This window comes from Denticeps clupeoides, chromosome 1, assembly GCF_900700375.1.
Source record: "Denticeps clupeoides chromosome 1, fDenClu1.1, whole genome shotgun sequence".
Classification (NCBI taxonomy): domain Eukaryota; kingdom Metazoa; phylum Chordata; class Actinopteri; order Clupeiformes; family Denticipitidae; genus Denticeps; species Denticeps clupeoides.
This window is the reverse complement of record NC_041707.1, coordinates 40,732,755-40,746,832: the sequence shown is the minus strand read 5'-3', so window position 1 is coordinate 40,746,832 and position 14,078 is coordinate 40,732,755. Positions and strand designations below refer to the sequence as shown.

Sequence of the window (14,078 nt, the reverse complement as noted above, 5' to 3'; positions counted from 1 at the left end):
TCCACACTCTTTGGTTCTGTCCTCCTGTTCAGAGGTTCTGGCACAGGATTTGTGAAGACTTGAAATGTTCCATCCCAGCCTCTCCTTCAGTCTACTTGTTAGGCAACCTAGATGGTGTCACAACAGAGAAGAACGCATCCCACATGGCTTTCACCGCCTTATGCATTGTTAAGAAAACTTTGCTCATGAACTGGAAAAATAAAATGTTTAAATAAAATAAAAGTTTTAAGTTTACAGTATCTTCTGTAAAGAATAAAAAAAGTTCATGTTCTGCTCACAAAATTATTCATAGAAATTAGGTCTAATCTGTTGTGTACCCCTATTGTTGGTGAATGTCTTGTGTGCTTTTTTTTCTTCCTTTTTCCACATTTGGAATTCTGATCATATCAAATCATTCTGATCATATCGAATCATTCTGATCATATCGAATCATTCTGATCAAATCTTTTTTTTTCCTTCCTTGTTCCATATTTGGAATTCTGATCATATCAAATATCAGATGACAGCATTGTTTTGTTGTTAGCCTGTCTGACTTGGTTTATTGTTCTGTTTTAGATTCAATTTTGCAAAGTTACTATTGTTACACTTTGTTCACTGCTTTGTCACGCACACATTTGCAACAAATACCCAGTTTAACTGTTTTTCAAGGGATATTTTCTTTCAACTGAAGTTTTCACAGTAGTTCATATTTATTGGTGATTTTTGTGATCATTTCTTTCACTCTTTTTCATATTTTACACTCTAAATACTGTAAAAAGACAATGTATACCAAAACACTGCATCCAATGACTTGGGCTGCTGCCTTTCTTAGGAATAAGAAGGAAATGGTAATGAGATGTTGAATTTTTAATGAAAAGTTAAATGCTATGTTTAAATTTAAATGCTTTAAGTTAAATACACTAAATGCAATTTAACACTAATAACTGATTTGAGTTATTCATTTTAAGTCTATAAAAGGCATTTTATTTAGAGTTACATCACAGTGACTCCACCCTTCCCCATGAGTTTAGAAGAAAGATAAATGCCAGTCCAGGCTGCATATGTGTAGAAATCTCCATGTTCTACTCATTTCCCCCACCAAGTCATATACTTGCTGCAGGCTTCTTAGTGTTTGACCTGCATTTGTGAGGCAAATTGGGTGCAGAAAAGTTGCCTGAACCAGTGAATATAAGAGGTGAGTTCAGTGAAGACTTTTTTGGTCTTTGTTGACAAAGTCATTAGCAAGATTCACAGTTTTTAACAAAGCATCCAGGATGAGGACGTCTATCTCCGGAACAACATCCTTCTCCTCGTGGTAGCTCTTTACTGGGAAAATGTAGTTCATTGTGACTCCCAGTTTATTACTGCACTCCTGCATCTGAGTACATGTGAAACACACACAATATATGATTACACACTCCATTAATTCACTAGCAAATTCACAATATGCCACAAACATGTCAAAAATGTTTCAGACAATCAGACATCTCAAGCACCTTTTCCTTGATGGTCATGCTGTGGTACATTTTTCTCAGATCTGATTTTACCACTGGACAGGCGCAATCCACCTTTGTTACCATGACAACCTGAGGAATACCTGATGCACAAAGAAATGATATCAAATACAGAGTAGGGACATACACAGTAGATACATATAGATATATATTTATTTATAGATATACATATTCTGCCACAGTTATGACACACCAGCACTGGCCAATCAACAAGGGTCACTTCACTTTAGTGAAAATGAAAGTGAAGCGATTGTCACATGTGATACACAGCAGCACAGCACACGGTGCACACAGTTAAATTTGTCCTCTTTATTTATCCCATCACCCTGAGTGAGCAGTGGGCAGCCATGACACTAGGCCACCACTGCCCCACTTTACCTGTAAATATTCTCATTATCAATGTACAGAGGACAGCATTCAAAAACAAGAGTAGAAATAATTTTTTTTCCATCATTAGTTAGTAGGAACTTTTTTGAAGAACGTAGAGCAGAGTAGTACATTCAAATCCCACTTACAACCACTGAGAAATTCACGTAACTCTGAGTGTCTCCAGGGGACTGTCCCTGTCACTACTGGTTTTAAGTTGGTCTGGTTAATAAAAATAATTACATTGCAAATACATTTTTGCAACCAACTTAACCAAACAAAGACCTCTTTTACATGAGTAATGTGAACATTATTAATGTTCAAATTCACTTTTTTTGTTGTTAATCCTGAATTGCCCACCTCTATATGATTCCCTTTTTAAAGTTAAACACATATGGTCTCATTTGTAGTAAAGCTTGAAATATTCCAACATAATAAACTGCTTAAAGCTAAAAACACATCAGTAAATACTGATAGTCTGTAAAGTTTTATTCTCACCCATTTCACTGGCTCGCTCTCTGATTTCCCTCATTTTTTTGGTCACATCATCTTTAATGAAAGAGATTTGGTCTGCTGGCAACACACAGACCAGACAGTGAACTTTATCACTCAGACTGGGGCTTCTGTTGTAAAACTCATCTTCATCTCCCAGTGGGAATTTATGGAACTGGGGGGAAAAAGAACATGGTTAATTATAAAGATTATCAGAACCATGTGTATTTCTTGTTCAATGTGTGTGTGTGTGTTAATCCAACCTCGTAATTTTCTTTTATGTGACCTTTTAAAATATTGATGATGTCGCCAGGATGCACCCCTTTAGACTCTCCACCTTCCAGACCCATCACATCATTGAAGACAAAGGGCAAAATTTCCGAATTTCCACTGACCTCAATCTTGTGTGTTTTGTGCTGAGAATGGAAGCATAAGATTTTTATTCAAAATATTTTTCAGTTTTCAAAATGCTAACAATTGAAATATTTACATAATTCTAATAAGCCAATACCAGCCATATGGGCTTGTTACCTGGGGTCAAGTCAATGTAAAATAACACGAAATAGTGTTTATTTAAAATTAGTATAATTTGTTTACTTGCAAATTAACTTTAAGGCAGTTTGATGTGATGCATATGGATTAGATTTAGTAACAATAAGAGTGAAATTATTAAGATTTGATATTTACATTTACATTTACGGCATTTGGCAGACGCCCTTATCCAGAGCGATTTACAACGTGCTTAAGTTACCATCGATGAAGAGATCAATTCCGGTTCACTAGGACCCCAACTATGAATACATCTATTTTATTCACTCTGTTGTAGATTCTGTACACAAAGTTCGACAACAAGAAAATTACAATTTAATCTAAATATTCTTTAAAGAGGAAGGTCTTGAGCTGTTGTTTGAAGGTGCTCAGTGACTGAGCTGTTCTGACCTCGAGGGGAAGTTCATTCCACTACCGAGGGGCCAAGACGGAGAAGAGTCTAGCTGAATGTTTTCCTTTTACCTTCAGAGATGGAGGGACCAGGCGAGCAGTACTGGAGGCTCGGAGTATACGAGGTGCAGTGCGGGGTGTAATAAGGGCTGTGAGGTAGGATGGTGCTGCTCCATGTTTGGCTTTGTAGGCCAGCATCAGTATTTTGAACCTGATGCGTGCAGCTACTGGGAGCCAGTGTAGGGAACGTAGCAGAGGGGTGGTGTTGGAGAACTTGGGAAGGTTGAAGATCAGTCGTGCTGTTGCATTTTGTATTAGTTGTAGAGGTCGGATGGTACATATGGTAGACCAGCTAGAAGGGAGTTACAGTAGTCCAGTCGAGAGGTTACTAAGGACTGAACCAGTAGTTGGGTGGCCTGGGTTGACAGATAAGGGCGGATTCGTCTGATATTTTAGAGAAGGAATCTACATGAGTGGGAAAGATTGCTGATGTGAGTTGAGAAGGAGAGTTGGTTGTCTATTGTTACGCCAAGGTTGCGGGCTGTTGCAGAAGGAGAGAGCTGCGAGTTGTCTAGGTAAATAGCAAGATCCTGATGTGGTGAAGAATCTGCTGGAATTAATATTAGTTCAGTTTTGGTGGGATTGAGTTGGAGGTGATGGGCTGCCATCCAAGACGAGATGTCGGTTAGACATGCAGAGATTTTGGAAGCAGCATGTAGATCAGAGGGAGGAAAGAAGAAGATGAGTTGTGTGTCGTCAGCATAGCAGTGGTAGGATAATCCATGTGAGGAAATGACCTCACCAAGTGATCTCGTGTAGAGGGAGAAAAGGAGAGGACCTAGCACCGAGCCTTGAGGGACACCAGTGGAGAGTCTACGTGAGGTAGAGGTGGATCCTTTCCAAGTCACTTGGTAGGATCGCTCATCAAGGTAGGAAGCAAACCACTGCCATGCTGAGCCCCGAATTCCAAGCCTCTTCAGGATTGACAAGAGAGTCTTGTGGTTAACGGTGTCAAATGCAGCAGATAGGTCGAGGAGAATAAGAACTGATGACAGTTTTGCCAATCTGGCTGCATGTAGCTGCTCGGTAACCGCCAAAAGGGCAGTCTCGGTGGAATGAGCTGTTCTGAAGCCAGACTGGTTAGGATCCAGGAGGTTGTTCTGTGATAGATGGAGTGATAGCTGGTTGTAGACACAGCGCTCAAGGATTTTGGATAGAAATGAGAGGAGGGAAACTGGTCTGTAATTGTTAATGTCTGTAGGATCAGCAGTGGGTTTCTTTAGGATTGGAAGAACCCTGGCTGTTTTAAAGGCGGATGGTACATGGCCAGATGATATTGAGCTGTTTATGATATAAGAAATGAAAGGGATGAGGTCAGAGGAGATAGTTTGAAACATTGCAGAAGGTATTGGATCTAGTGGACAAATGGTTGGGTTGCCTGTGGATATAATCTGAATTATTTCATCAGATGTGAGCTTAGAAAATTGATTTAGAGTAGTTGTCGAATTTTCAGAGGGAAGAGTAGGATTAGTGGTGGAGAATGTCTCACAGATTTTTTTCAATCTTCCCTGTGAAGAAGTTGGCAAAATCATCAGCTGTTAAGGTTGTTGCGGCAGGGGGAGTCGGAGGGTTGAGTAGGGATAAGAAGATGTTGTGGAGTTTTTGAGGGTTGTGGGCAGAGGCTTCTAGTTTTGCTTTGTAGAAAGCAGTTTTAGCAGCAGTGTGGTTAGTGGAAAATTTGTAGGTCTGAGTCAAGTTGAGATTTCTTGTATTTTCTCTCCGCTGCTCGAAGTACTCTTCGATTGCTACGCAATGTATCGGAGAGCCAGGGCGCAGGGGGAGAAGTCCTTTTGGGTTTAGTTGATATAGGACAGAGTTGATCAATGGAAAGGGAAAGTGAGGTGAGGAAAGAGTTAGTAGCGGTCTCTAGTGGTAAGGAGAAGAATGAGTCAGAGGTTGGGAGATGTGAAAGAATGCAGGAAGATACAGATGGAGGTGAGACAGTGTGAAGGTTTTGTCTAATGAAGGATGGATGGGGGACAGTTGTGGATCCTGTAGGTACAGTGAGTGTAAAGGTCAGGAAGTGGTGGTCAGAGATGTGAAGGGGAGTGGAAGAAAGGTCAGAAGTTGGAGAAGGACGTCTGAAGACCGGGTCCAAGACATTCCCTCCTTTGTGTGTGGGAGAGATGTTGCTGTTAGTCAAGGAAAAAGAGTGGAGAAGAGGAAGAAGGCAGGATGATTGGAGCTGGGCTGATGGAAGGTTGAAGTCACCAAGGAGAGTTAGGGGGGTTTCTAAAGAGGAAGTGCTGAGGAGAGTGTCCAATTCATCTATAAAGGGCCCAAGTGGCCCTGGAGGGCGATATATTGGCTCAGGGAGACAAGGGAGACTTAATATTAAAACTATTACACAGTAAAATGCCCGAGTTAAATTGAACACATACAGTATGAAGTGACACTAATTAGTGACACTAATTAGTTTTAAATAACGGTGACTCCGCCCCTTTCCAGATAACAAGCACATATGGGTGGTACACCGGTACCAGACAGGTGGTCCATATCAGCCCCATCTTAAAATGAACCCAAGAACCCAGATGAGGAGTAAGAGTCGCCCCTGATTTACCCACCATTAATACCACAGTGGGATATATTCATATGACCAAATAATGAAAGCTAAAGTAAGAATTCTGAAGACTAAACTGATAACTTGGGCTGATATGGACCACCTTTCTGGTCCATATCACAGACTTTACACTGAAAGAGTTGAATTAAACTCTGACTTTGCTGTGGATTATATCATTTAACACTGGCAATTTTGCTGTGCAGCTTTTCCTTACCTTCATAGTGAAACTTGTACCAGCACATACTGCATCAGCCAATGCCTCACTTGTTAGTCGCTGTTTGAAGATATTAGCAACAGAGGTAATGAAGCTGGACTTTCCTGATCCTGCAGGCCCATACAGAAGAATCCGGAGGGGCTCCACTTTTGGTTTGAGCTGACAGAGTTCAGTTTGCATTTTTTCAGTTCTAAAAGAGCACAACCATATTTGTACAATTCATTAAATTGAGTCTTCTATACTCACACATTTTCCATAATTACTCACTCCTAATAGCAACTGTAGCCCCTCTTGGATCATTCAACCCAATACAAGACACACAAATGAAGATAACACAAGTTACCAAATGATATCAGTGATGTGCATGCCACAAGATGGTGCAAAGCCAGACTTAGCTTGAGATGCCAGAAAACGAACTGCTCAGAGCACAGAGCCATTAACAACATGTTTGTGTGCCGCCGTGTTTAACACTTTAGAAATAGTTAACTCATTCCACAGTTTTTGATGTTATGTGAACTTACTCAAGTTTTATGCTCCTCCACTCTTTCTCAAATTCTGCAAGACAAAGAAGGCCAAGATGATATGCATAAGTCTAAAAAAAAGTCTTGTTATAAAAAATGTTACATTTTATAGTGTTAAATAAAATACTATCAAATACTTTAGCACACACACTTCTGCAATTCCAGTATCACTAGAAGACTAATGTCTCTAAATCAACTAGCAATCTAATTATTAAAAGTGAAAGTGAAGTGATTGTGAAACACTGCATCACAGCACATGGTGACACGGTGAAATGTGTCCTCTCTATTTAACCATCACCCTTGGTGAGCAGTGGGCACCATGACAGGCACCCTGGGAGCAGTGTGTGGGGACGCTGCTTTACTCAGTGGCACCTCAGTGACACCTTGGTGGCTCGGGATTTGAACCTTCTTTAACTGCTAGGTTGGCACTGCCACATCTATTAGCAGAGATGATAAACAAAATCCCCAGAACACACTATAAAAACAGTAAAATAATTTTTTACTCTGATAATTATTGATTTAACATTTTCCCTTATCTATGTGTAGTGGTGACATTGTAAAGTGCAACTCGGCACCCTGGTGTTGAATCGTTTAAACAGATGGTACAGATGACTTTAGTAAAACACCCTCACCAAGATTTTTACCAACATTTTATGTTCCAGCAAGAAGTTTCCAGCAGTGTAGAGTTCAGGTTGAGAAAAACATCATATAATTACCTGATGAAGTGTTAAATTTAACTCTGATTTGGAGTGGGCTCATATACACTCTGTACAGTGTTAAATTAACTGGTAATTTTGCTGTGCTGGAGGCTCAGCGCCAAGTCACGTTTTCTTCACTTACCCATTATATAGGCTACATACATTAATCACAGTTCTAAAACATGATTAAGATAAGATAGGATAAGATAAAATAAGATAAGAAATGTACATTGTTATGTCAGAAATTTGACAGTTCAAGATTGGAGCAGAAATAAATAAAAATATCAGCATATACATTACCTTGTACTGACACCTCAACGGAGCTCTTTACCTCTTCGTTGTCCGACTTCACCAGGCAGGTGTAAAGACCATCATCTGACTTCTGAACATGTTTAATTTTCAGAGTGAACTCTTTTCCTCGCTGCTCCATGACAACATCTCTGCTTTCAGTCAGCAGCTGACCGTCTTTCTTCCATTCTGCTGTGGCGTCCTCTCTGTTCACCTCACATGTTAGAATCACCTCTTGTCCTCCATAAACCTTTACATCCTTGCAAGGCCTGGAAACCATTAATTTATCTTCTAAATAAATTAGAATATTTATTATTAGTTCTTTAAAAAAAAAAAAGTACAACGTTAATTATCTTTTAAAAATTCTCTTTCTCTTTTTTTTTTTTTACCTCGAACTAAGACATGAGCAGAGCATTTGACATTTTCGTTCTGGGACTTCACCAGGCAGGAGTAGACGCCGTTATCAGACTTCTGAGCCTGGTTAATTTTCAGAGTGAACTCATTTCCTTGCTGCTCCATGATAATATTTCCACCTTCAGCTAACAGCTGAACGTCCTTCTTCCATTCTGCTGTGACGTCCTTTCTGTTCACCTCACATGTTAGAATAATGTCTTGACCTTCATAAGTCTTTACATCCCTACAGGTTCTGGAAACCATCAGTTTTTCTATCAAATAAATACAAACACTGTGTTAGAAGTTATTAAGTTAGAATCAGTTAGAGTCAGTAGAAAAACCTCCCAAAGATGTTGTCACTTTCAAATAAGCTAATTAATTAAAACAAACAATATTGGAAATGAAATAAGATTATAATTAATAAGTTGTCATGTATACACATGCTTTTTTGGTTTTGCTTAAGACAAACGTATTAAATTCAACTGAACACAGATGGAGCATAGTACTGACCCATATGACCTCACTGGCTTTACAGTATTCTGCTTTACAAACTTGTGAAACTTGTAATACTTCTAAGAAACAGAACTCAGTTCAATACTTCAACTGTTAAATAATATTAAACGCAACTTTCCACAAAAGTAAACCCTAGTGATTGATGAGATTTTTCTTTTTTTGCTTTTTCATGGATGGGTAAATCAGGGGCAACTCTTGCTCCCCATCTGGGTTATTGGGTACAGATTAAGGTGGGGCTGATACGGACCTCCTGTCTGGTAAACTTCTACAATAGAGAGCATCCTAACCAGCTATCTCACAGTGTGGTATGGAAGCTGCACTGTTGCTGAGCGTAAGGCGATGCAGCAGGTGGTGAAATCTGCCCAGCGCATCACAGGGACTCCACTTCCATCTATTGAGGACATCCAGAGGAAGCACTGTCTGCGTCGAGCTCGCAGTATTCTTAAGGCCTCCTCCCACCCTGCCCACGAACTGTTCTCTCTCCTGCCTTCAGGCAGACACTTTAGGCTACCACGGACAAGAACCAGCAGACTTAAGACATAATCAATGCACTACTACTTGTTTTTTTTTATAAATATCTTCATATTTATCCATCTCCTGTACATATTACCTTATGTATACACAACTTATTTGACCTTTATCCTCCACTTCCTGCTTATTGCATTTCTGGTTAGACCTAAACTGCATTTCGTTGCCCTGTACTTGTACATGTGTAATGACAATAAAGTTAAATGTAATCTAATCTAATCTAATCTGGTACCTGTGTACCACCCATATGGGTTTGTAAAGTCCAAGTCCCCTTTATTTTCATCTCACCATATACAAGTACACAGCGAGACAAGATTGCGAAGCCTCAGGGATTCACAGTGTGCAAAAAAAGGACATTGTGCAAATATGCAGGTCGAGACAAACTAGACAAACCAGATGGACAAAAAAGGGTGGAGTCACTCTCATTTAACAGTGGATAGTGTCAGTTTTACATATTAAAGTGTTAAATTCATATAATCTCTCCACAGGGTTATTTATGTATAGGAAACTTAAACATATTGTTAAAAAATGTCAACTAATAACGAGGCAAATATTAAAATGAATTGTCTTTAAAAAATACAAGTTTTACTAGTGTAGTTTTACTATTACAAATATAGAAATATTATGTTAGCCTATTTTTAGCACACATTTTTAGCAAATTGTCATTACCTTGTACAGTGACCTTTGCAATACTCTCGGCCACTTCACTGCCACATTTCACTTTAATCTTGTAATTTCCTCCATCTGATTCCTGGACATTTGTGATTATCAGCTCAAATATTTTCCCTCTTTTGACCATGCAGACTTTGTCACTGTTGTTCAACTCTTCGTTGCCATGATACCATTGTGCTGTAGCATTGTCTTTGTTCACTTCACATTTGAGAGTCACATCCTTTCCAGTGAATAGTCTAATGTGTTCGAGATCTGTCACTGTGAGACCTGCAAATATACAAAAAAAAAAGTAAAAAGTAATAGCTTGGTCAAAGTAACATTGAAAGTATTTTTTAATTGCATGATTGCTGTGTACATGAAGTTTTTTATGTAATCTGAATGTACAGTTCATCACTTCTTCCACATGTTGTTACTTACAGCATTATTCCAAAAATGATTAAAGGCATTTTTTCCTTCACACAACACCCCATAATGACAAAAAAAAAACAAAAACTGAGAAGTCACATAAACATAAGTACATGTCAAATTAGTATTATACTGTGTGGAATGCATTAAATGCAGCAGAGTTTGAATTGTTTTATATATTATTTGTACCATTTCACATAGCTTAAGGTTCCTAAAAAGCCTAGAAAAAAAACCTTAATACTAAGTTAAGTAAGATTAACCTATGTGCCTTATCGTTTCTCCAAGAATTAATCTGTTGAATTGGGTTAGTATTGTAATGCCTCACAAACCAGTGAGAGGCAGTGAATCCTAGAACAAGTTTATTTAATTGGAAAAAATATATATTATTTTAGAGCACTCTCACATTCTCGCCAGACTTGCACTTGTTTTCAGCTGCATCAATTAACTTTTCCCTTCTCAACAGACATCAGACCAAAGCATGCACACACATTTACATAAACTATTTACATAAAACTTTCACTCACCAGATAGATATGATCCCATGTTGTGCCTTATAAGGAAGTTTAAATCTAATCAAATTCAGATTTCAAACTCCCCTAGAAATATTTCAGGACAGACACCAGTCAGAGCTGTGTACACAGTAAAAAATAATTGAATTAATGTCTGTGTTTTTAATTTTTCTTCTTAAACCAAATTAATCTTTTAACTAAATCTTGTCACAAATCCCTTGTACTATTCTTGAAGGTTGGCAATTCAGGTCCAAAGTGTAAAAACCATTAACAGGATTTTGTTCCGGTTGTTCAAAAATAAAATTATGTAGATTTAAATAAATTGATTAGATATGTTGCACAAATGTACTTTATTTTGAATTTTTTCTTTGCTTTTACAATGTTTGGCACAGACAACAAAAAAAAATGATGGTCAGTGTCTCTTGTGTTTTTGGCTGTGCTCAGGTGACTTCAGCAATTTCAGCAAGTTTCCTGAAGCCACCAATGTCCTCTGTAAGATTCTGTGGGTACGAAGAATTTACAAAGAATTTATCTCAACATGAGCAAGTTTGAGGACACATACTCTGTGTGACGCAAGCTAGACTACCTACAGATATGTCCTATTTGCTCTAAAATGTATTTTTCTAACCGAGTGACAGCTCTCTCAGCTAATAGAACATACTCCAAGGTTTAAAATGATAGAGATGCTGGTGGATTATGAGGAAGATGCTGCATTTCAAGCAATGTAATGCTGCCCATGACACTTTAGTTGCATGTTGGACCGAGTATTTTTATAATGTTGGGTAAAATCAGGGACGACTCTTACTTCCCATATGGATTCAATTTAACTAATAAATCTGGTTGAAACCCAAGAAAGATGTCCAAATTTTAAGATGTAAATTGTTTTAAATTTATGTCATTTTACTAATTTCTTTTCTGCAGTTGAACTCTTCACTGTTGGAAACATTTTTATGGAACATTGTTCCGGTTGAGGATTTTTACTCTTCAGACCTGAATTACCCATCTTTTCCAAACCAGATCTGGGCCACTAAAGGGCGTCATTCGTGCAGTATGCAGGTTGAGTGTTACCGCATGTGTGGGTTACCTGTATTTTCATCAAGACGTTTTGTGAATGAAAATGCTTGTTTTCATTGTGTCCTTGGTTATGTAATAATTGACTTTACATTACTAGACACATTAGCTAGTAAATGTTTTCATGTGCCCCAATTTCAATTTATATTTACTGCATCCATTTTAAAGCTTTCTTACGATACATGAAACTTAGAAAATATTACACAATGATTTAACATGACTTTAAAGAAGGATAATATGGTGCCACAGAGACTCTTACCTGTGATGATGTCTGCTGTCTTGCTGTTTCTGGGAAGCTCAGAGAGATAGAGACCTTAGAAAGGGCTGATGTGACAGCTATCACCTGATTGGCTTGAGCTAAATACTTCTCTACTTGTTTAACATTTCTAGGTGACGGAAAGTGAAAGCTCAGAAAGTGCTTGCAATTATATATACACACACACATATGTATAGAAATAGCTTTATTATAAGAAGAACAGGGACAGGCATTACAGAAAAAATATAAAGATTACACACATTAAAATGAAGTAAACTACAAGAAGCCAAGTTAATTACAAATTATCATAAAAGTCGCAATACCCATGAAAAATATCACTTGAAAAAGGGTTAAGGAGTTAAAAAGAAATTATTTGTTTGTTTTATAATCATTTCTAAATTAAATAGAAAATGTTGTTTGTTGCGAATAAATACATGGTGCTCTTTGGATGCAACTCCAAACATGACAAGTAGAGTTTTTACCAAAAGGTTCTGTTTTGGTTTCATCGGACCATATGATATTCTCCCAATCCTCTTCTGGATCATCCAGATGGTCTCTAGCAAACTTCAGATGGGCCCGGACATGTACTGGCTTAAGCAGGGGAACACGTCTGGCACTGCAGGATTTGAGTCCCTGGCGGCATTGTGTGTTACTGATGGTAGCCTTTGTTACTTTGTTACTTGTTACCCAGCTCTCTGCAGGTCATTCACTAGGTCCCCCCATGTGGTAATCATTTTGACCCCACAGGGTGAGATCTTGCGTGGAGCCCCAGATCAAGGGAGATTAACAGTGGTCTTGTATGTCTTCCATTTTCTAATAATTGCTCCCACAGTTGATTTCTTCACACCAAGCTGCTTACCTATTGCAGATTCAGTCTTCCCAGACTTGTGCAGGTCTACAGTTTTGTTGCTGGTGTCCTTACACAGTTTGGAGTATGACTGTTTGAGGTTGTGGAGAGGTGTCTTTTATACTGATAATGAGTTAAAACAGGTGCCATTAATACTGACACAGGTATAAACGATCCCGGATCGGAGTAACCCCTTTTCGGACCGGATCATGACAGAACCCCCCCTCTTAAGGCCCGACCCCTGGCGGGCCAGGAAAGGCAGTGCATGAAGGAGGGAGGGAAGTCCATCCACAGAGTCTTAATGGATCGAGTGGACGATAGGAGGAATCGAGAAGAGAAAAGATGAGATGAACAGGGAGGAATGACAAATTAATGAATGAGTGGTCCGGTATTCCAGATGGATGAGTGGCGGTTGTCCAGTGCAGACGGCTTTGGGCCAGTTTGGTACCGGCACCTCTCCGGCTCGCCCCGCTGAATGGCCGCTCCTCACCTTCAACGCCACCAGACAGGGGACTGAGAGGCAGGGGTCGGGACCCTGCAGCGAATGAAGCCATGGAAGGCCAGGGACAAGGAAGCTGGCGGCGTCCTCCTGGCGAGTCGCGGCTCCTCCGATCTCAGCGGGGCTGCATCAGGTGGCGTCTTAATGTTGCGGTCAGGTCTTTCTGTCACGTCCATGCGGGCATGATGAGGTGGGTGTACGGAGAGGAGGACGAAGAGTGACGAGAAGATGAGGAATGAAGGACGCTATCACCTGACATCACGAAACAACGTCCGAGACGTTGACATGGGTGAACACGGAACATAACATTAAAGACCTGACAGCGGACAGAAACGAACAGGGCAGCTTTATACAATTAACACAGGTGAAAACCGAACCGGAGTTTCACAGGACAACAGTGAAACTCCGGTCCGGATCCCGGATCGGAGTAACCCCTTTTCGGACCGGATCGTGACAAATACAGGTAATGAGTGCAGGACAGAGGAGCCTTTTACAGAAGAAGTTATAAGTCTGTGAGAGTCAGAATTCTTGCTTGTTTGTTAGTGACCAAATACAAATCCATCATAACTCTGCGCTCTGCTGGCCAGGCTCCCCGTGGACTGGGGCGACACGGACGACAACGACGAGAGCACGGGAGACGCGGATTGGGCTCCTCCCATGGCCAGAGTACTGTCCATGGGAGCTGATCGCGCCATGGGTCCAGGATGTCTGCAGGGTGTTGCCCGTCGATCTTCATCGATGGTAACTTGAAAGC

The 14,078-nt window shown here is 39.7% G+C and overlaps 1 protein-coding gene and 1 long non-coding RNA gene across 2 annotated transcripts; both read right to left on the bottom strand.

Annotated features, from left to right (window-relative positions):
- Nucleotides 1–1,144: 1,144 nt before the first annotated feature.
- Nucleotides 1,145–9,811, bottom strand: LOC114788266 (interferon-induced protein 44-like). The gene is made up of 9 exons (XM_028976693.1): nucleotides 9,735–9,811; nucleotides 8,021–8,296; nucleotides 7,644–7,922; nucleotides 6,646–6,679; nucleotides 6,125–6,314; nucleotides 2,615–2,767; nucleotides 2,358–2,526; nucleotides 1,476–1,576; nucleotides 1,145–1,357 (listed from the first exon to the last, which is right to left on the bottom strand). Exons 2-9 carry the CDS (start codon nucleotides 8,286–8,288, stop codon nucleotides 1,181–1,183), a joined length of 1,371 nt encoding a protein of 456 aa, XP_028832526.1. The 5' UTR covers nucleotides 8,289–8,296; nucleotides 9,735–9,811; the 3' UTR covers nucleotides 1,145–1,180.
- A 45-nt stretch (nucleotides 9,812–9,856) lies between these two features.
- Nucleotides 9,857–12,002, bottom strand: LOC114794215 (uncharacterized). The gene is made up of 3 exons (XR_003750321.1): nucleotides 11,982–12,002; nucleotides 10,667–10,771; nucleotides 9,857–10,004 (listed from the first exon to the last, which is right to left on the bottom strand). It is a non-coding gene; the product is annotated as an uncharacterized LOC114794215 (long non-coding RNA).
- Nucleotides 12,003–14,078: the final 2,076 nt, after the last annotated feature.

Excerpts from the sequence above, each read along its gene's own strand:
- LOC114788266 (XM_028976693.1), bottom strand. The coding sequence starts at position 8,288 with ATGGTTTCCAGAACCTGTAGGGATGTAAAGACTTATGAAGGTCAAGAC. Across the intron at positions 6,315-6,645 it reads TGGAGGAGCATAAAACTTGA|AACTGAAAAAATGCAAACTG; the intron begins GTAAGTTCACAT and ends GTGCTCTTTTAG. Across the intron at positions 1,358-1,475 it reads GCATGACCATCAAGGAAAAG|ATGCAGGAGTGCAGTAATAA; the intron begins GTGCTTGAGATG and ends ACATGTACTCAG.